The sequence below is a fragment of the Pseudopodoces humilis genome, chromosome 1 (genome assembly GCF_049639895.1).
Source record: "Pseudopodoces humilis isolate 2021_Gansu_Grassland_sample_001 chromosome 1, ASM4963989v1, whole genome shotgun sequence".
Classification (NCBI taxonomy): Eukaryota; Metazoa; Chordata; class Aves; order Passeriformes; family Paridae; genus Pseudopodoces; species Pseudopodoces humilis.
Window position 1 is genome coordinate 148,318,293 of NC_142200.1, and position 17,922 is coordinate 148,336,214.

Sequence of the window (17,922 nt, forward strand, 5' to 3'; positions counted from 1 at the left end):
AGAGGACATTGAACTGGACACACAGGCAAACAGGATCAAATAATGAATTGTAGATTTTTGGTTCATAAACAAGAGCTTTTCCCCCAGGAAGATCCCAGTCATCAAATGTACATTGTTTTCTTTGTCTTAAGACAAATTCAGTGGACTTGATCTCAAAGGTCTTTTCCAATCTTAACAATTCTATGGTTCTATGTTTTTATTTAGTATCTACATGATCTTCACCCTCCTTACTGCTTCTTGCTTCTTGCCCATCACTCTGCATCCTTCAGACTTTTAGTGATGTCTGTGCAGGACCCACAGCAAGAGGGTCTGGTCTGTGCTGGAAACCCCCAATCTTAACAGGTATTTATCAAAACACTCCTTGTTTTTAAAAAACCCCGTTTGCTGAGGGAAAATGTGTTCCTGGTGTAAAATTAAGTAAAGTGTAAACGTGGCCAGCAGCTGGAATTGACCAAACTGAAGCCTGAAGTTCTGGCTTTGGCCATGAAACAGAGACAGTTGGCTCTTCTGTCCCACTGCCTTTAGCAAAAGCAATATTTTGGGTATGAGTAACCCCACACCACTGCCTCCTTCCCTTTTGCAGAGTTCCCTGCTAAATTCCCTCCTAAAATGCTTCCTGTCTTTGGGGCCAACAGAGCCATGAAAGATAATCTGAGAGAGATCTGAAAGTGTCATAGACTTTCTTAAATAACACAGGCAGTGATGTGACCCCAGGCACAGAATGGTTTTAACCCTCTCCCTTTCTTTTTGCTTTTCCTTTTCATTATCTTTTAATAAGAGTCCCAGCTGGACACTGAAAGTTTGTTATTGTTCACGATGAGCCCAGAGCCCATGGTTCTGTCTCCTAACTACCACCAGCACAGAAATCACAGTGGCAGTAATGCAATTCACAGCCAAGGGCAGGGGAGGCTTGAGAAATAACTGTGTCAGGGGAGGGAGAATCTGCAGGATAATAAAGCATGTGGAGGCTGCAGGGCACAGCAGTGCAGGGCTGCAGTTGATGAACAGGGGAACAATCTCTTGGCAGCCACCTGAAAAAGCTGCTCTCATTTTCAGGCACTGCTGGTGGGTGGAATTATTGTAATTTAGTAGGTGTAAAGCATCTGGAGGGGTACTGAGGAAAGGAGGGTACTCATTCCAGGCTTTATTCATGTGAGACTGCTCTGCTGGGCTCAGGAGCTCACCCTGTGCACAGAATTCATCTCTGCAGCCAGGCTGGAGTCCGAGGTGGACACTGAATGAAGGACATTTCCCAAACTGGCCATCAAAAGTGCTGAACAACAGGAGACCTGCAGCACAGCTAATGTTTGCTGAAAGGACAAAGCTGACCCTGTCATACTCATTCATCTCAAAGCCTGAGGAAAAAAACCAGAATACTCACTGGAGTCATTTATCCTCCACAGGTCTTTTCCTGGCTCTTTGCAGATAGAAGGTAGCTTAAATTTATGAGCCTTAATTTAAATGTAAATACTCCTGTTATTCATGAAAATGACCCGTCCCGTTATGAAAACTTAAACACCCATATCAGTCTCCTATGACAATGAACCCCACAGTTCATTCCTCCCTGATTAATTATTGCCTTTGCTCTGTGGAGTGGAAAAGTAACCAAGCCTGTGCTCCAGGAGCAGCAATAGCTGCCCTCGCAGGCAGCACAGAGAAAGAAATTCCTATCATGCTGCAACTGGCAGGAGGGGGAATTTAAAACACATTAAGCTGTGTCACAAGTTGGTGAACTGAGCTTTTTCTGGAGGCACAGGCCTTGGTATGAATGAATTCCCTCAAAATCCAGAAGCTAGGAAATTTGGGGTTGTTCTTACTGCAGGAGGGGGAATGTCACAGTCTGGGGTGGTGGCAGTGGTAACATGAGGAGAATGAGAGCACAGAGAGCAGAGAGCTGCCTCTCAGGAAGGAAAGAGTCACAAGGGAGAGGGGAGAAATGGGAGCTGAGGGGACTGGGTGCTGAACTGCTGCTTCAGACATAATTACAGCACTGCTGGAAAGAATTGTGACTTACAGAGCCATTCAGAGTTCCCCAGCCCAAAGGATCCAATGATAGAAGGTTTCCTATTCATCTTCATGTCAGGTAACATCTCTTAGGCCATTTCCACTTGTTTTACAAGCCTTGATGTGTGCTGAATGGTGCAAGAACAGCAGCACAAATCATCACCCCAGAGATCCTGAAGGCTGGCACATCACAAGACACCAAGGACTGATGCTATGGGTTTCCACTGAGGAGGAATTAACTCTTGCTTTCCTACTCTAATCCTTTTCAGACAAAAATCACTGGTCAAAGCTTGGGCTGGACTCTTCTGCTAGCTCTTCCCTGGTGCATGGGGCTGAGGATGGACGGAATAAAAAGAGAAGTTGCAGCAATTCACTCACCACAGACTTAAAGATTGAGGTCAGAACATAGAGACAGAAGAACTTTCATGTTCACTTAGACCAATGTGCCATTTAGGCTGGGACTCAGTCCCTGTGGGGATCAGTAAAAATTAATTTGGGAAAGAGCATTTGAAACAGGGAGAAAACATTTGAACTGTAAGTTGTTCCTTGCTCTTACCTCCTTGCTCCTGGCAGCCTGAAGATATTCCTGATTCAGACACTATTTAAATGCATTAAATGACCTCACTGGTGGCCCCAATTCCTCCCAGGAGTCACTGGACTCCTTTTGTGGTTTATATTCACTGGGGTCAGACCATGGATTACTCTACCAACACAATGGACTGAAGAGCTCATAACCTGTTACTCACAGTAGAACACCTTTGTCTGTCTGGGTTCCTCTTCTCTGCCCATTCCCAAGGGCTGGGTGAGGAGGCATTTCCTCACAAATTTCACCCCCTCCTGTCCTTGGAAGCTGCAAGGTGAAGAAACAGAAAATGCCTGGATCTGGACAGCAAGAAACTGCTCATCCATGGGCTGTGGAACAGGCTGGGAGGAGTGCTTGGTGCTGCATCCTGCACTCACACGGTACATGCAGCAATTTCACTTCTGCTTGTGCCTGACAGCAGATTTTGGGCAGGAAATTTCCCGCTGAAATACAGCAAGGTCAGACAGGCACAAACAGGGGGTGTGTGTCAGTGAAGGAACACACAGAAGGAAAAGGATTTCCTTGAGAAAAGGACAGACAATTTCTGACATGGAGAGAAAAGATACAGCCAGCCACTGGAGGCATCTTGGCTTTGTAAATGAAAGGGTTGATCGGCTCCTCATGATTTAAGAACCAGTGCTTTCCCTGCTGAATGTATCCAGACACCTCCTCCTGAAAGAGCAGGAGTTTCTGCCTGATGCACAGGAGTCCTGCTGTGGCTTTCAGCAGAGGTATCCTCATGTTTTCATGGCTTCATATCCTCATATTTTCCTGTCTTCATGACCAAGACAACTGCTTAAGGGATAAGAAGCACAAATACCATTCTCCTCTATCCTTCCAGCTGGAGGGAATGATGAAGGAAGGAAGAGGAAGAGCCAGCAGATCATCAATACCTGGCTCTGAGCATGGTGTCACCAGGAGAATTTAGTGTTTTTTCATCAAGGGTTGGTCTACCTGACACCAAACCTGTTTCAAAGGCTGGTGATGTGAGGTTTCGGGTAGAGGAGTGTAGCAAGTGACAGCACACTCATGGGAGACTGAGTTGTGAAGTGTCTTATTTTTTATTTGCAGGAATTTGGGGACAACAATAGCAGAGCTTGTGAAGAGAAGGGAAACAAAGCTGGGAAGAATCTGGAGCACAAGTTTGATGAGGAGCAGCTGGGGGTGTTTAGTCTGCAGAAAAGGAGGCTCAGGAGGGATCTCACTCTCTAGAACTCCCTGACCAGGAGGGTGGAAGTGGGGGTCAGGCTCTGCTTCCAGGGAGCAGGGACAGGACCAGAGGAAATGGCCTCAAGTTGCACCTGGGAAGGTTTAGATTGGATATTAGGAAAAATTTTGTTTCTGAAAGGGTGATCAGGCATTGGAACAGGCTGCTCAGGGCAGTGGTGGAGTCACCATCCCTGAAAGTGTTCAAAAAACATTTAGATGTGCCACTTGGGGACAGGGTTTAGTGGTGGAGCTGGCAGTGCCGGGGTAAAGATTGGAGTCAATGATCTTAGAGGTCTACACCAACCTCAATGAATCTCCTTGGGTCTATAGGAAAATGTGTGTATTCCAGTGAATCCAGAGTCCCAGAGCCTGTGGCTCTGCTGGCCAAACCAGATGAAATTATCTGGGATCTGGGATGAGCCTCCCTCTCACCACACACACAGAGCACTCAGCTCAGCTTTGCAGCAGGTTGGATGTGAAGAAGCAATTAAAGTAAAAGCCAACATGCTTCTCCTTAGCCTTCCTAATTAGTAAATCAAGAGCCAGGTGCATTGTGAGAAATTGCACACAACAGCCCTTTATTTGATCTGAGAACAGCCCATGTTGTTCCCTGACTCGGTTTCCTACCACCGGCCTCCTGAACTGCCTCATGTGCAGGGTGTCAGAGCTGGGCTTCCACAAAGGAAAACAGCAGCAAAGGGGGAAAAAAAGCCAAATTCTCCAGCAGCTGACTGCAGCCTGGGTCAGAGGTGGGCAGAAGTTGCTTCTGATTGCTGGTGGAGAGAAGATGTCCTGCTAATTATTTCTACCAAATGACCTTAATTGTGTGATTTGATAGAGAAAGCAGAGAAATAAAACCCCAATCTTTTGACTTGCAAAATTGTGAGATCTGGAAAGGCAGAAAGAAAATCAGATCAAGTCTTTCTGTAAAGGTGGCCTCACTGATACAGAAATGTCCATCTATAAATAGCCCTGGTAAAACTAGAAGTAACTTTCTGTTGATTTATTGGGTTTTTTCCTCACTCTATCCATACAGTGGTATTTTTTCCTTTGGGATGCACAGAGCCACTATTTTCTGATTCAAAGCATGAGACAAACAATTAGCATTAACAATCATAATAATGTGCCAGCATGGTTGAAAGCATGCTGAATTAGTTGCATCATCTGCATAGAAATAATCGCAAATGAAAACTTTATTAAGGAAGCTTGGAAACCTTCTATTAATTCATGTAGTATTCCATTAATAATGATGTTCAATTAAGACTGCTGTCCCAAAGCCTCTCTGGAAATAGATGATTGGAAAAATAGGAGTGCACTTTGCTGGAGCTCTTCCCATTCCATGAGTGGAACATGCCAGAAGGAGGAGAATCATGGACAATACTTAAAAAACCATTTCCCCTCTTTAGTCTTTTCTAGGGCAGGCAAAGCACATGTACAACCCATAAATGGCACGGAGTGGGAAGAATACCTCCCAGCAAGTTACTTCCCAGGCTCTGTGCCTGCCAGGGCCTATTTGCTTTCACCCACATGGAAGCCTCCCCTGAGGTCCCCACGGTTTCCCCGGTGTGCTCAATCAGTGCAAATATTCTGGAACTCCTAATGCTTCCAGATGGGAACAGCAGCTGGAGAGGCTGGCAGGGAAAATCAGCTACTTGGTGGCAATTGCCTGGGGAATATAAATATTCCCACAGGAAAAGCAAGAGGAAGAGCAAGGGAAGAATGGAAGCCTGGAAGGAAGTGAGAGCTTATCACGAGGACAGGAATGAAATGCTCAGGTGAAGAGGAGAAAGCAGCAACTTCCATGAGTATTTAGGATGTACAGAGACCCCAAAAATAAACCCACTGTGGAACCGTCTGTGCATTTGTCTTTTCCAAAGCTTCACCCTCCTGCCTGCACAGCAGTTTTTAATGGCAGGACCTGGGGCATCCTGCCTGCTGTAGACACAAAGGCTTTCAGCACTGATGTTCCAGGGGTGGGAAGGATGCAGCCAACACAACGCGCAACAGGCAGGGCAGCCCCAGACTGGCTGTGCTCGCTGCTTAAAAATAAGGGAGAGCTGAAACCCAGCCCCTGCATACTCCAAGGACACAACTCCAACCCTAACTGTGCCATCAAGTCATCCACTGGAGAAAATCCCCAATTTTCACAAAAATGATAAATACAGATGACTTAATTTAGTGCAGCATGTGAGTGTGGCTGAAGAAAAGATTTAGGACTCTGGTAAATGGCGGTCAGATGCCAGTAATTTTTGAACGAAGAGAAAACAGGGCTGTAAAGTATCTTTTTGAGCAGAAAACGCCTTGCAATTTAAGTTTTCTGACACAGACTGTAATTACCAGTTCACACTGTGGAAAGGTAAATGTTTTCCATGGAGAGTGACTACTGCAGTGGGATTGCACCAATCATAGACAGGACATCAGAAGCCAGACAGTGAGAGCTCAGAGTAGCTGATCTGGCTTACAGCTACTGTTTGGGAAATATGAGAGCACAGCATGTCCTCATTCATAATCCCCTTATGGGATTATACAAAAAAAAAAATAAAAAAAAAAAAAAATCTGAAACCAAATTAATTTAAATAACCAGCTAGGGAATTCAAAGGTTATGCTTTTTTCAATTTTTTTTTTTTTACTTTTAATACAATTACACAATTAGCAAAGTTTATTACATTATCTACATTTGCAGATACTGTGGTGATAAACCAAGGAAGAAAGTCTGAGTTGCTGATGCTGCTGTTCACACTCTCCTTGGCCTCATTTACACCAAGACACGGTGTGAAATATTTAATTATTTTGGAGCATTTGGCCAGGAATTCAGGAAAGACTGGAAACTTCCCAAATAATAATTCCTGTGCTTGGTCTAAATTATTCATTCTCATGGTGCTCACTGGGCATTAGGAAACGTGTCCAGTGGCTCAGCCTGGGCACATCCCCAGGGAAGCTGCTGTTCCCATATCAGGCAGAGGCAACCCAGAGGCTGCCAGGGGTGTCCATGGCCCATTTAGGGGTGACAGAAACATCCCCCTCCCCCCTCTCATGCTTTAGATGACAGAGTAACGTGAAACAGCAGAATTCACAGAACCATGGAATTGCTGTAGGTGGGAAAAGCCCTCCAAGATCATCAAGTCCAACCATTGACCCAGCACCATTAAACCCTGCCCCCAAGTTCCACATCCACGTGCTTTTTGAGCATTTACGGGGATGGTGACTCCATCACTGCCCTGGGCAGTCTGTTCCAATGCCTGACCACTCCTTCAGTGAGGAAATTTTCCCTGATATCCAACCTAAACGTCCCTTGGCCCAGCCTGAGGCCGTTCCCTCTCCTCAGTCCCTGTTCCCTGGGAGCAGAGCCTGATCCCCCCCGGCTGTCCCCTCCTGGGACTTGTGCAGAGCCACAAATTCCCCCTGAGCTTCCTTTTCTCCAGGCTGAGCCCCTTTCCAGCTCCCTCAGCTGCTCCTGGGGCTCCAGAGGTTCCCCAGCTCTGTTCCCTTCCCTGGACTCCCTCCAGCATCTGAATTATCTTTTAGATTAGGCAGAAGAGAAGGTTCCCGAGTGATGAACAACTACAGTGGAGTTACTGAGGGACCTATATGTGCAATTCCATGAGTGAAAACTGAAATTGAACCATTTAGCACTTGAACAGCTGAAGGTGCATCTGCAGTTCATAACACTAAACATCACCTTGAAAACATATTCTCTGATTTTCCTTCCCAGAGGTGACTCAGGATGTGGTTTGTTTGGTTTTTTTTTAAATCAAACTGCACTCCTGAACATGATTCATATATAAATTGCAAAGACCCAACTTTCCTTTCCTCCTTTCTCTGAAACCTTGGAAAAGCTGCAATGTTTTCTCCACTGTTCCCAAAACCATTCCATCATTGCCACAAGCAGAACACAGACAGGTTTTAGCTTGCCAGTCAGCAGAGATCTAGATCTTGTAAGCAGCTCTATAAACAGAATTCGAACACGTTCATGTCCATCTCCAAAAATTCACAGCCAAAAATCTTGGCAGCAACAGAAATATACCAGCAGTAACATCTTTCTAGCACAGGATAGAAAGTGGCCTCCAAACCACAGGTCAAGAAAGTTACTGAGCAAAAGCATTTCATAAATTCCCAATACTCTAGCTTGACTCCAACTTGAATTTTTTCCTCTACCACAGTGCTCTGGGACCCCTCTGCTCTGTGGGCTGGAAATCATCCTTTCACATCCACTCACAAGTCTGTCCGTAGAGCACCTATACCCTTTGTTTCTTGCACTGACACTGTCCTTGATCATAAGCAGCTCTTCAGTTCCCAGTGTTTATCCAGTGGTGATGTATTTATAGGCAGCAACAACACTCCTCAGTGGCTTTCTTTGTGCTAGGTTACAATACCACGATTTCAGATGCAGCTTGTGAAACCTTTCACATTTTAAGAACAGAGCTCTCTGGGCACACTTTTAATTACTGCTATTATTCCAGGAGCTCATGAGGGCCCTGCTCTCTGGGGTTTTATTTTGTGTGGCGTAGGCTCCATACAAAGAGTGTAAAGAACAAGTCCTACAGATGTGAGATGAGGAGGGAGCGAGGAAAGGCAGTGGGAAGCAAAGGCAATGGCCTGGGGTTAATCAATAGGAAAAGTGCTTCTGGTCTTCATCTGAGTTCATTGGATGAGACTCTTCACAGAGATTCAGGCAGTACAGGCACTTCAGATGTTTTGTATTTAAAGATGGCTCCCTCATTGGGTTTGTTCTTATTTACAGAGCTCCCAAATTTTCATTCCTGCCTTTCTCTGTGGACTTTACTGTGGACTGTTACAGGGTGGGACAGAGCTGTGTTCAAACCCACAGCCATCGCACCCAGCCCAGGATTTATGGCGAAGTTTAACATTGCCATGTGCCTGAATCATTAATGAAGGTTCTGCTATTGAAGTGGCAGAGGGATCAGACTGAACTGGGCTGGGTGGGAAGGCAGGAGATGAGGAAGAACATGGAGCACTGACATGAAGCTCTGTTAAGTGATGTCCTGACCTGGGACTTGCTCTTTCCTCCTGTTCCACAAGAAGAAAAGATATTGTGCCTTAGATGTGGAGCCTACTCTGCTCTAGTCACATCAGAAACCTCATCCTCTTAAATGCAAACCAGAATTAATCAAGCAGATCTCCTCCTCACTCGAGATATCCTCAGTCTGCAGGTTCTGAGAGGTGCCACATCCCTTTGCTCTGTGAAACCTGCTCTGTATTGATGCTCTGCATTTTACAGACAGGTTTCTAAAATCGTTTAATCAAACTCTTCCATTCTTACAAACAGAGGCCTGCAGCAGCAATCCTGCCAATCCTGCACCAGACTGAAGAGCACAGGGTGGTTCAAAGGAACTTGGAACAGGAGAGAATAAAGGAAAGTAGATAGGAGATGGTTAGGGGGGGAGAAGGAAAAAAAAGAAGCAACTATATTGTTTTAGGAAAAAAATGTTCCAGTCTTTTGGGGAGAAATAATATGTGGGATTTAGGAAATCTGTGTGTAATCATAAGAAAGAACAGAGACACTGCTTCAGGCTTATGAGGGAGAAAAAAAATCAAATGCTTTACTGGGGAAATAGAAAGAGCTAAATTTAAGGGCAACGGGAAAGCAGAATTTCCCCCAAAACTTCAATTTGCTTTCACTGCTACCATAGTAGTGACAAAAGATGCTATGACAATGTTTGTGGGTTTGGTTTTTTTTATAGCTGCCTTTATCCAGCACGGACATGTCATTTTTAATCTCCAGCCTATCTTCCTGTCAGCACCGTCCTTTATTGGATTCAAAACTCAGCAGGGACGTTGATGCTTTCCAGAACAAATACCTTTATTCCCCTACTTCTTCTCTGATAACCACTGCACAAATAAAACTTCTGATGGAAGTTCAGGTCACTGCTGGCCTCTGCCAGCACTTTGTTTAGAAACAAGTCAGGAGTTTTACAAAGGACTCTCCTTCTACCTCAGAGGATGCTCTAACAACACAGTGACAAGGGAAAATCTAGGACAAAGCAATTTGGGTTTCTGCATTATCAGCATCAGCAAAGGAAAAATGTGATTCAAAAGAAGTATTTTAATCCACTGGAATTTTTTTTAATTATTTTTTTTCTTCATCTTGATTGGTATTACTGATAGCAGGATTCCTCCTATGGAAAATTTCTGCTTCAGCAGTGCGAGATTGTGATTCAGTGGGACAATGAGGCTGAGTCAGTGGGAGCTGCCTGTGTGCACCTGAGGGAGGGAGCAAACTTGACTGTTAATGAGAACAAACAGACTGTGAGAATCCCAGCAGTGCAGACCCATTCAATAATGCCAAGGGAAGTGCCCTGAGCAAATCTTTCCAGGCCTGCACTGGAAATCAATCGACCTCCATCTACAGCATACTTTGTGCACAAATTCTTTGTTTTTCCTTCTTGGTGCATTCCTTTTTGTTTGTGAGTTTGTTTGGTTTTGCATGGTACAGACAGCACAGCTCTCACAATTTTAAGACCGCTTACATTTAGACCTTGAGAAACTGCTGTTGACTTGGACCTTAAGAGCTGCCTCAGTGACTCACTGGCACTCAGCCAGTGTGCCAGCAACAATCAAGTCCTCTCCTTCACTGTTTATCATTTAGGTGCTAAATGAAATGTTTACTGGCTTGCTTGTCATTGCACAGGTTCAGATGTGGCAGATGTGGAGAAAACAAGGCTAAAAATGGGTCTTCACAGGAAAAGGGGGGCCCTGGCTGAGCTCTCATCCCCTCCCAGCTGTGTTTGGGTCTCATGGACACAAATGGCAAATGATTTCATCACCTGCTGCTACATCTGAGATTCCCAACCCTTAAAACAGGTGTGTGATGCCTCAGTGTTTAGGGCAGAAAGACTTTTCCACTAAATGGAGCGTGGGTTGTGATTGAAGAATGAAGCTGGTACAAGGTGACAGAATAAATTTGGGAAAACAGGGTTGAGAACCAGTTCCTTCCCCCTTCCCACTTCAGCACAACCGAGGACTAAGCTGGAGGACTAAGCCCCACTGGGCTGGGGCAGCACCAGTGATGCTGGAGCTCATTTTAAAGAGCAGAACATCCTCCTGACCAGCTGAACACCACAACAACACCTTTTGCCGTGCATGCCAGATATTTCACCTGCTCCTAAAACCCCCAGAGTGAGAGATCCCAAAGTCTGGCCAACAGTTATGTTCCAACAGAGCAGCTGTGCTCCAGCCTCCCCCTTGAGACAGCACTGCCTTTGGGATCCACCTGCACTGACAGAGCAAAGGAAAATTGAGCAAGTCATGGGTGAGAAGCCTAAAAATTGGGAGCAGATGTAAAACTTGAATCTTCCTGGAGGTCTCCTCTATTTTCACTCTTAGCAGGGACTCATGGAGTGAGGTAGATGGACGGAGTGGGGCAGGAATAAGGAACTGGCAGATTTCTACTTTAGGTCAAGATGAGGAGCTATCAGATTGTATTTTTTTTTGGCCATGAATTGCCTAAATTCTCTCCTTTCACCTAATGCCATCATACCTTCTTCCATCCAAAATAAAACAGCATTAAAAAAAAAGTCCCAAATAACAGAAACTGATTATCAAAACTGATGGATTCTTGGGGCACCTTATAGAGGTAAATGTGATGAAGATGTCCATAACACAGAATCTGGGTATGGACAGCCTGTAATGGAACATGAATTTGGGTTGCCTTCTCTGGAAGATCTCTAGAACTTTGGGGAATGGAGGTGTGTCGACAGACCCTGAGGAATCTCATGCTGGTTAACTCTGGCTGCACACTGGACACGTTTTGCATGACACAATGTGAATTTGAAAAGATGGACTATCTTAATTCACAGCATGTACAGGGAAGTACTTAATTGCCACTACTCAGTTGTTTTTAATATTGAAGCTGACTGCAAAATTTAAACCTTTAAGTTTAAACAACAGAAGAACAATTTAGAAGAATTCAGCTGGGCCCCCTCTGTGTTTGAAGCTGGGTACATTTATACCATCCTACCTAATTGTTTTTGTGTTATTTACTCAAGTATTTATAAAAGACTAAGCATAAAAGCAAGGAATATAGTTACTGCAATGAATAATTTGCATTCTTTATTCAGTGCAAATTAATTCAGGTCTCCAAGCACTGTGGGAATTAGCTTTATATCCACTGTAGAGGGCTGGAAATGGAAGTTTAAATTGATGCATCATAAAAGTTCCCATTTAATTTTTTAAGGTGTTTTTTTGTTTTTTTTTTGTTTCCATTAGCATAGATTTATTCTGTTTATAGATGCTGGAGTGCGAGAAGATTCCTATTGTTATTAGAAAAGGCCTTGTTAGGAATGCTCAGAAGACTTAGCTAAGACTTTTGGGATGCTCCGCTCCAGGAAAAGAGTAATTCTTGCTCTGAGGTCACTGTCAATCATCCTGTTGTAATCCTGGGCAGGGGGAGGATGTCCTCCACCCAGTTTATCCTCTGCTATTAGGGCAAGGTTTTTCTTAGGGATTATCATTCCACAGCACTCAGTGGAGCTGGTTTTAAATTCAGGTTGAACTCTCCTGGACAACAGAGCACAAATTATACAGAAATGCCATGGAATCCAAGACATAATACAGAATTAACCCACCAGGCCACTCCTATGAAAATATATTCCTGTGATTCAGGCTGTGGATATACATATGATGACTGATCTGCATCTACTTGTTTTCCACTAAGTTGCCTTTCCTCCTGTCCTTTCTGGTCCCTTTAGTCCTAATTCTGCTTTCACTGACATCTCCATTTGCCAAACTCCCTTCTGCACCCTAGAACAGATCAGGGAAGGGTTTCTATGCTGTCTCCTTGATTTGCATTCATCATTTCATGAGCACTGCTGGGGATTAAGCTCCACTGATGATAAATCCTCTTTTTATTTAAGAAAACTTCTAAGCCCTTTAATGAAAGAAAAAACAAAATTAACCCAAAGCAAAATGGAAATATTTTGTTCTGTTTCCTTTGGTTTAGATCTGGGTTTAGCTGTCAGGGAATGCAAGGCATTACCATGTCCTGCCACGTGAGAAAACAAAACCTGCCCCCAAAACTTGCAACTTGACACACTCAGATCCCAGTCCCCCTTAATGAAGAACACTGCACTCACTGCATTTTTTTTGATGCATCAATAAATCATGTTCAGCTCTTACCCTGAATCCAAACAGGCTTTAGCTCCTACTCTCAGGAGGAGTTCATCCAGCACATTAGTCAGCAAAACCACGGATGTGCTGAGGAACATAAAAGCCATGACCACTTTCAGGACCATCCACGACCTGGACAGTCACGAGAGGGCTGGAGCAACCCAGAAATCATCACCCAACTGAGTTAGAAACATGCAAACACATTACTCACCTCAAGCACAAGAAAAGCATAAAGGCAACTATAAGGGCCCCTACTGAAATACAGTGGCCCAGGTAGTTTATGATGAGAGCAATCTTGTAATGGAGCGCATACTTCCTCTGGAGGTAAAGAGATAACAGGGTTAAATCAGCATCAGTCTCCAAGCACTGGCATTCAGGCACAGTTCATCACTTCAGAAAACAGTAATTACTTTTCTCAACTTTACAATGACATGATAGTCCCAGGGCTGATGCCCATATTGCCCAGGCACGCAAGTACAGGCTTGGTGTCATTTCAGGTTGGGATTTGTCCACAATTTATTGCAAATATCTGCAAAAAACTTTACTTTGCTTTTTTTTTTCCCGCTCTATCAATTCCTCAGGTTTTCTTATTTTAAACCTTTGTCATTTTATGTGACAAACCTATCAAAGACACATCTCAGAGTTTCAAAAGTTATGAAGCATTTTCTTAGGAAACACCACGGTCTTAATGAGCCAAGTTATGCCATTTTCCCACTCAAATGGCTTGGTTTTCACACACAAAAAAATGTCAGTAAAAATAAATAACAAGCCTTCCCATAAAGGCAGATTTTCCTCTGAGAAAATCTTCTCAAAATATTCCTTGAAGGCTGTGATCTTTATCCTTCAAACCCAGGGCAGAACCAATGAGACTAAAGGAGCTGGAACCCAGTGTTGTCCCTTCAGTTGTGGGAGAGCCTGACAAACCAGGGATCCTGCTGTTTTCAGCAGCAACCCAAATATGGGGGGAAATTTCCTGTGTTAGTGTCTATTTCTTAGGATGTGGGGGAGATTGTTGGTAGGTTCTTGATCCTGTAAACAAAAAAATATGTACAGAAGTGCTCCCATCTAAATCAGTGAATTTAGGGATTTAGTGACCACAATGTGACCTTGCAGAAACATCTTTACTGAAGGGCTGCTGTTTGCTCTAGAGAAAGGAGAAGCATCTCCTCTCTTTGCCTGGCTAGGAAGAAGTAGAAAGACATTATTCAGATACATACTAAAGCTGCCTAAAAAGAGGTTTGCTACTGGAAGAATAAATGCCCCTGAAAAATATATTTATTTATTTGTTTTGTCATTTATTTCTTTTCAAGTTAAGCAGATCTTTCCCCAAGTTGGGATATTGCCCTCCTTCATAAGAACAAGGCTCTTAAAATTTAACCACCTACATTTCCTCCCTTGTGATAAAAATATGAAAATAAAATCCTACAAATGGTTTCATTTTTAAATAATTTTGGTTGAATTTATTTTTTTTTTTCATTTTTTCCCCCTAACAATTTCCCTTAACATTTTACTCCAGTGAAAGGCATTTGTCAATGAATGAATGTTTGGCTGAAACTACAACCAGCAGCTGTAGTGAATCTGTTCCATTGTTCTGTGAAGATAAGCATCTTCCAGCACTTTGCCAGAGAGCCAGGGAGCTCTCTTGGAATGGTTTTTGTGATGAAACCTGCCTGTATCTTCAGCTCACAGAGTAATGTGCTGTTTCTGGACAGAACTCAACCACGCAGAGTATTTTTAAGTCTATTATAAAATCCCCTAAAATAAACTTCCCCATCTCCAGGCCCATTTTCTGAATCGCCTGGAGGTGAAAAGAAAAAAACAAACCAACAAAATGGAGCTACAGAATGCAAATTCCACACTGTGTTTTATTTATCCTTCAGTCCAGGGGACACCTGAAGGGAAAGAAAACTCACTTGACCTGATGTGCCTACCTGTGCAATGCTGCTTTATTCAACAATGCCCTGGCAAACTGCAGGGCTCATTGACTCTCTTGCTTAATTCACAGAGCCAAAGGATCACAGAACATCTCAAGGGATCCAAAAGGATCATTGAATCCAACTCACTGCTGCCCACAGCACTATCAAAACCCAAACCCATCTGACTAAGAACTTTTTTCAGAATTGCTCATTTAGTGCTAGAAATCTCCTGGAAGATTGCAAACCTTGTGTTTTTCCAGCATGAGGTTCCTGCTCTTTAAGTCTGACCCTTCTTTGGCTCCTTACCACTATTTTAAGAAGTTTTAAGAAGGTGTGGTTCAAAACATGAGAAAATTACTTGGAAAAATAAAATTATTAAGCTCCTGTTTGATGCATTGATCAAGAAAAAACAGGCACGACTTTCATATTTTCTGCTTCTGATGCTAACAAGGTTTCCTGAAGGCAAATTCAATATCATAGAAACAAGAACTGCAAACTAAGCTGGCAGGGTGACAATATCACTTTCCACCAGCCTACATGCAATCTGCATCTCTGCTGGAATGGGAGGCAACACCTTCAGGGCTGAAAAGCAATGCCCAGAAAATCATGTGCATGCTCCCCAAAGCTCAGCTCATGTAAAATACTTGCACAACTCCTTTCTGGCTCGGCCTCTTGGACACTGATACATTTAAAATGTCAGCACTCTTCTCCTGTTACCCAATATCCTTCTCCTTTCAGGAAGATGCTTCACTTCACTAAAACAAAGATTTAAATTCTATTCAGGCTTAGGAGGGAGGTTGCTAGATTAGAAATGAGCTAGAGAAGGAGATCAGAGAATCCTGGAAAGGTTTGGGTCAGAAGGGACCTTAATGATGATTCCTGCCATGGTCAGGAATGCCAGGTGCGAGGCCAGGCTGCTCAGAGCCCCTGACCTGGTCCAACCTGACCTGGAACACTTCCACAGGTAAGGAATCCAGGGATGGGGAATCCAGAGATGGCTTTACGCCCTGGCCACAGCAGGTCACACCACTGTGATCCCGTTCCATGACATTAGACCTGACAATCACCTTCCACCAGACAGGGCAGAGGTGCCTCCTACGAGGTAAACTGAGGAATGACAGCACAATGTCTTACTGCATTCACTTTGCGCATCTAAGGCATGGTGGGTTCCCCACAGGCAGGTTTCAAGCTAATGACAGAGTCATTCTGTCTAGGGCACTTTTCCCCTTGCTTCAGCTAGAATGTGGCTGCTTAACCTGTCCTAAACAATTCAGAGAGCGATTGGAATCAATAACCACCCAACAGCTGAACTCTTTGACCATCTGACAAGGATCTTGCTGCCTCTGACAGAACTTACTGACAGGTCCTGCCAGTGTTTACAGCTCCTGTCTCCCTGGGAGGCTCCACACGCCACTGCCAGTCAGTCACTTCCTATTTCCTCCTGGTGCCAGCATGATCTCAGCACCAGCACAGCTTGAGGACACAATTCCAAAGACTTTCAGAAGCAGCTGGGAAGTATCTGTCATCCCAGATGACTCTGAGCTCACTGCTTTCCCGTCCTGAGCCAGCTGGGAACTGCTGTGGCTGATGTGACCGTGCTCCTACGCAGGATACATTAGTCTGAGCCCAGCGTGGTGCTAACTCAGCTCCTCAGCTTGAAGCCACCTCAAAACATCAGCAGAAGCAAATTAATGTACAGCTGCCACAGACCACAACACCAAAGTTCCTGATTTACAGCTCTTTTTGGAGGCTAAGATGTGTCTTTTGCTGCCTGAGGTGCTCTCTTCTAAGAAAAAGAGTTTTGTGTCAGATGCAGTGAAGGCCATCTCAACACAGGACCTTGTAGGCTGAGGAGAATCTTTCCATTTGTCACACACCATGCCACCGAAAAGCCAGCTGGATCAAAATGATTTCTACATCTTGTTCCTGTGCCTGGAGGAGGAGCCACCTCTTTGTTCAGAGGGTGAGGTTCAGTCTGACACGAGGACACCAACACTCAGGTGTTAGCAGTAGTTGTGCACACACAGGCACCTTGTGTCCCCTGAGGTGCGCTGGGGACACTTGTGATTCCCAGCTGGTCCTGGTGACTGAACTCCATGGCTGCTGCTGAATCAGAATTTTTAAGGCTGGAAAAGGACAGTCACCTGCCAGATGCATGGAGACACTGGGACATTTTAAACTACACCACACAGCTACATGCAAGGAACTAGATCTCAGTCAGAGTGGGAATCTAGCACCAAATCAGTCCCAGAGCAGAGTTCTATCAGCTACTGCCACAGGTCTCAACCACAAGCAGAGCAATGACGCATTAATATAACCCAGAGAATTTGTATTACTGGACTGATGCCCCGTAAGACTGACCCACAGCTGAAAAAAACCTAACATTTCTATTGCTACATTACCAAAACTCTGTCATATGGCATGGGATTGATGTTGAGAAGTCCTGTTCCTATCCCCTGTTATCAATCACTGAATTAAAACCATGTGATTCTTCAGCACTCTGCTTGTGAGTGGTCAAGCTTAAAAGCAGTGTTGGTTTTTTGGATTAAAATAAACACAAATCACACGGTATTTCATTTCCCCCAACTGATGTCTAGCATCTGCTAAACTCAATAAATAACAATAGACCCATTTGTATGCCTGAATCTCACCTTTAATCAAAATGGAGCAAATCTGTGGGGATTTTTCCTTTTTTCTATTATTTTTTTTTGAGATCACAAAGTATTCATCTGTAACACTGAGCATTATGAGAGATTTCAAAAATATTCACAAATATTAATATCTGCAAAGCTTGTCACAAATCTTTAAAGATCTAATAAATGAGTTTTTAAGCCTCTGTAAGCAAGGGTGGGGGAACATCTGCACTTTCATCTGTTTAAGAAACATGCTATTTAAAGGAGTTTTAAGCTATCACCATAGCTGCAAAGTTTTTGAAAGCAAAAACAGAGTAAAGGGAATAATCTGTCCTCTAGTCACAACACTTCTCCAGCCTCTTCAAATAAAACCCCTCTGTATTTGCTCGTGCACAGCCAGCCACTGTTGGGAGCCATGCAAACACATAACGAGTGTTATTAAAATGCAGCA

General features: G+C 43.9%; 1 protein-coding gene across 5 annotated transcripts in view; it reads right to left on the reverse strand.

Moving 5' to 3' along the window:
- CRHR2 (corticotropin releasing hormone receptor 2) overlaps positions 1–17,922 on the reverse strand; it is a 135,313-nt gene that overhangs the window by 42,901 nt on the left and 74,490 nt on the right. For all 5 annotated transcript variants that reach the window (XM_014256721.2, XM_014256722.2, XM_088054476.1 and 2 more), the window contains one exon: positions 13,134–13,240. In XM_014256721.2, the coding sequence (XP_014112196.1) occupies positions 13,134–13,240 (107 nt within the window). The remainder of the gene's footprint in view (positions 1–13,133; positions 13,241–17,922) is intronic.